Source organism: Xyrauchen texanus, chromosome 13, assembly GCF_025860055.1.
Source record: "Xyrauchen texanus isolate HMW12.3.18 chromosome 13, RBS_HiC_50CHRs, whole genome shotgun sequence".
Lineage (NCBI taxonomy): Eukaryota > Metazoa > Chordata > Actinopteri > Cypriniformes > Catostomidae > Xyrauchen > Xyrauchen texanus.
In genome coordinates, this window is record NC_068288.1 from 36,278,587 (window position 1) to 36,282,550 (window position 3,964).

General features: G+C 37.6%; 1 protein-coding gene across 1 annotated transcript; it reads right to left on the reverse strand.

The window, feature by feature from the left end:
- Window positions 1–485: 485 nt before the first annotated feature.
- avpr2b.1 (arginine vasopressin receptor 2b, tandem duplicate, 1) lies at window positions 486–2,883 on the reverse strand. Its single transcript, XM_052140918.1, has 2 exons — window positions 1,917–2,883; window positions 486–1,656 (listed from the first exon to the last, which is right to left on the reverse strand). Exons 1-2 carry the CDS (start codon window positions 2,782–2,784, stop codon window positions 1,448–1,450), a joined length of 1,077 nt encoding a protein of 358 aa, XP_051996878.1. The 5' UTR covers window positions 2,785–2,883; the 3' UTR covers window positions 486–1,447.
- Between the last annotated feature and the right edge of the window lie 1,081 nt (window positions 2,884–3,964).

Consider the following 3,964-nt stretch of genomic DNA (forward strand, 5'->3'; position numbering starts at 1 on the left):
TATCTCTGTTCACGTAAATTTCAACATATGCTAATATATTTTTAAATGTAAACGTTAGCATGAATGCATTATGAATTAAAATCTTCTTAATTGGTTATTTTGCTTAAGCATTATCTTAATTTGTTACTCAAAATGTGTGTTGCTGTCTCAAAATTATTTGCACTACAACAATTGCCCCTAAAATATACCACTATAATCCTCTTGGGGGCCTTTTACCCCTAGTGAAGGGCTAGGGTAGAAAGGCCCCCTTGCCATCTTTTTTGAAGAAAAAATAATTATTATTATTATTATAATAATTAAACAATACAACCTTCTGATATTAGGGTACAACGGGGCTAATGGCACCCCTTAAGGACATTTAGCTTTTTTCCTGGTCACAGAATATATCAAGCTAAAAAAATTATATATTTATTTTTATTGAATATTGATGGAGCAACATAATTTGTGTGACAATAAATAATAGTGGAAGAATTCCACTATTAAAATTCTTTTTTTTTTTTTTTTTTTTTAGATGGTGAGGGAGCATTTAATCTACACTTGGTGTAAAAGGCTGCCTCGCTTGGGTTAAAAGGCCCCTTGGGAGTTTAAAGTGATATTGTGTAGTGCGATATGGGCAATCGTTATAGTTCAAAATTTGTCAACTAATGCAAATAAATTTGAGACTCGAAGATGCTTTTTTCTGAGTAACAAATTAAGATGATGCTTACTCAAAATAACTACTTAAGAAAACTTTGACCATTTCCTGTTAATTTCAAACACATTTGGCATTTGATTACATCTCAAGTATTCTATAAACAAACCTCTCTATTATGATTGGATGAGACAATGTGAGCCCAATTTTTTTTTTTACCCCAAAATACCACCGCTTTCACTTTTGGGCCAGTTACTGAAAAATGTTTCATTTAATGACCTTAAACAAAACAAAAACAAAATGATAAATAAGTTTATCTCTCAAAGAAAAATTTTAATTTCAGGGATTTTCATTAGCTACATAAATTTGCAACATTTAAAAAGATAATAAAAATGAGATCAAATTGCCTCAAAATCAACCTTTAGACACCACACACACAAAGACCTCATGGAACAGGAAAATGTTCCAGTGCAGAGTGAGTGACATACAGGTGTGTAGTAGAGTACTCTGGTAGTTTTTATTGTCATTTAGTGTTTTGGGACAAAATAAAATCAATGGAGCCTTTTACCTCGTTGTAGGCCTACCCTATTTTTTGTTTTTTTGTTTTTCCACAAAATTATTTTGTTCCATTGATATTCAATAAAAATACATTTATTTATTAATTCAATCTTGATGCACTTTGAACCAGAAAAATAAGGTGTGCCTTTAGCACCATAGTAACATGTAGGCCCTATAGAAAAAGAGTAGCTTAATGTCATAAAAACACACCAATACAATGGTACTTATACGGTACTTTTTGATAGTGTTCTTTCTTTTTCACCGTATTTCGCTGGAGCTTTTGTAGCTCATATACAGAGAGCTGACCATTGTGGCTTCCTCAGTCACCGACTCCCTCATATCGGCGTTCTCCGTGCACAGCAAAACTGCCAACCGTTTAGGAAACTTCACAGTGAAAAGAAGGTAAATGCAAGGATTGACACAGCTGTTCAAACTTGCCAGCAACATGAGGATGGTAAAAGTCGTGGCTGAAATATAAAAATAAATAGGTTACAAGAAATTACACTTTATCACGTTTAAAAATAAATAGAAAACAATAGCTAAACTTTCCACTTAGCGAAATGCGCATGGATTGAAATGCGCTTGACCGTGCGCGAGACGTAACAACAACTATACACGTACAAACTGAGAGGTGCAAAATGTACAGAATACCCAGGGTAAATAAAAGTAGGCTAACTAGTAGAACTAAACTATCGTGTATATGAGAAACCAAAAGACCTTCTCTTACTCTCAGTTGGAGCTTTGGCGTCCCAAACGGACCACAGCTGCACGGTGAAAAACGGAGCCCAGCAGACGGTGTAGGCGAGCACGATCACAACTGTCATCTTCACAGTCTTAATCCGAGATTTTGAGACCGACACGACGCTGCTTGCTCTGGAGGAAAGCGGGTGCGTGTTCCCATCTCCTCTCTGTTGCTGAGTCTTCATGTACAGGTTGGTCTGAAGCGCGCGGCATATGCGCACCTGGCACACCATCACGGTTATGATCGGCAGAACAAATACGACCAGGGTCGTCCATGTCACATACGCTTTAAGTCCCCAAGGCTGGATGAACTGTGCCCAGCAGTCGTATACACCCGGAGCGATTTGAACTCTGGAGAAAATGAAGATTTGCGGGAGGCTGAGGATGAGGGACACAGTCCACGCGACGCACACGGGGAGGTTCCAGCGCGTGCGCCTTCTCTGGAAAGTCACCATGGGGTTGCAGATCGCCTGGTAGCGGTCTACAGTCATCACAACTATCATGTAGGTGGAGGCGAACATGCCGACCACCTGAAAATACTTGACCAGACGGCATACCAGGTCAGGTCCCAGAAAACGGTCCGTTATGTCCCAGATTAGCTGGGGACACACCTGGAAGAAGGCGACCGTCAGGTCCGCTAGGCAGAGATGGCTGACAAAGACGCGCATGCGAGTCATCTGTTGTCTCCTTCTCCATAAAACCAGCAACAGTCCGAAGTTTAGAGCTGCAGCGCACAAGAATATGACACTCAGAAGCGCGATCTCCACTTGCGCCAAGTGCTCGTCTCGGGCTTCTTCTGCTGTCGCTTCCATTTCCAAAGTTGCGTTGCTTAAATTTAATCTGAAGAAAGACATTTTCAAATTGCGCTAGATCACGAAATATTTGGACACTTTAAACCTTTAACTCAAGTTCAGTGAGGATCAAATGGAACAGAGCTCACAGTATTTACGCCTCTGCACATCTTTAGTGTGTGTGATGCTGAGCGGAGACTGCATGTTTTTATGTGAAGGTTTGAAGGAAGGTGGAGCTATCATTCAAGACCACTCTTGAACTCCATATGGCATTCAGGCTACAGAGGGACAATGTTCCAGGTGACAGACAGACTCTTTAGCATTCTGGAATTTGGATGTTTCTGTATTAGGCAACAAATCCTTTCTAAACAAAGGCCTATAATTATATGTTACAGTTAAAAGACACAATTGAGCGTTTCTTCAAATTCAGACAATTTAATGTCCTAGAGGTTGATTTTTATTAATATATTTTTTAATGAAAGTCACATTACAACTCACTTAACTTTTTTACCATGCCTTATTTTATTTTTGATACTTTTAAAATGGATTTGATATATATATATATTTCTCTTTTCTTTTTTTTTTTTTTTTTGTGCCAGGTTCAACTATGAAAATTATTCTAAAAACAGAAATGAATATATGTTTAAAACTATGATAATTAAAACAGTGGAGGAAAAAAATTTAACATTTCAATATTTGTTAAAAAAAGTTTGTAATTATTTTCCCCAAAGAATACTATTGTCTCACATTGGTGCACCATTTCCATCACACTAAACGTTGCCCTTAAAGGGATAGTTCACCCAAAAATAAAAAATAAATTATCTAATTTACTCACGTTCATGCCATCGCAGATGTATATGATTTTCTTAATTCTGCAGAACACAAATTAAGATTTTTAGAAGAATATTTCAGCTCTGTAGGTCCTTAAAATGCAAGTTAATGGGTGCCAAAAAGTTGACACTCCAAAAAGCACATAAAGGCAGTATAAAAGTAATCCATATGACTCCAGTGTTTTAATCCATATCTTCAGAAGTGATATGATGGGTGTGGGTGAGAAACAGATCAATATTTGTTTTTGGTTTTTTTGCTTAATTCGCCCTGCCCAGAAGGGAGCGATACATATGAAAAATGGGAATCACCAAAAACTGAAAGTGGAGATTGCCTGAGCAGGGAGGAGAATTTATAGTGAAATAGGACTTAAATATTGATCTGTTTCTCAACCACACCTATCACATCGCTTCTT

Excerpts from the sequence above, each read along its gene's own strand:
- avpr2b.1 (XM_052140918.1), bottom strand. The coding sequence starts at position 2,784 with ATGTCTTTCTTCAGATTAAATTTAAGCAACGCAACTTTGGAAATGGAA. Across the intron at positions 1,657-1,916 it reads CGCCAAAGCTCCAACTGAGA|CCACGACTTTTACCATCCTC; the intron begins GTAAGAGAAGGT and ends TTTATATTTCAG.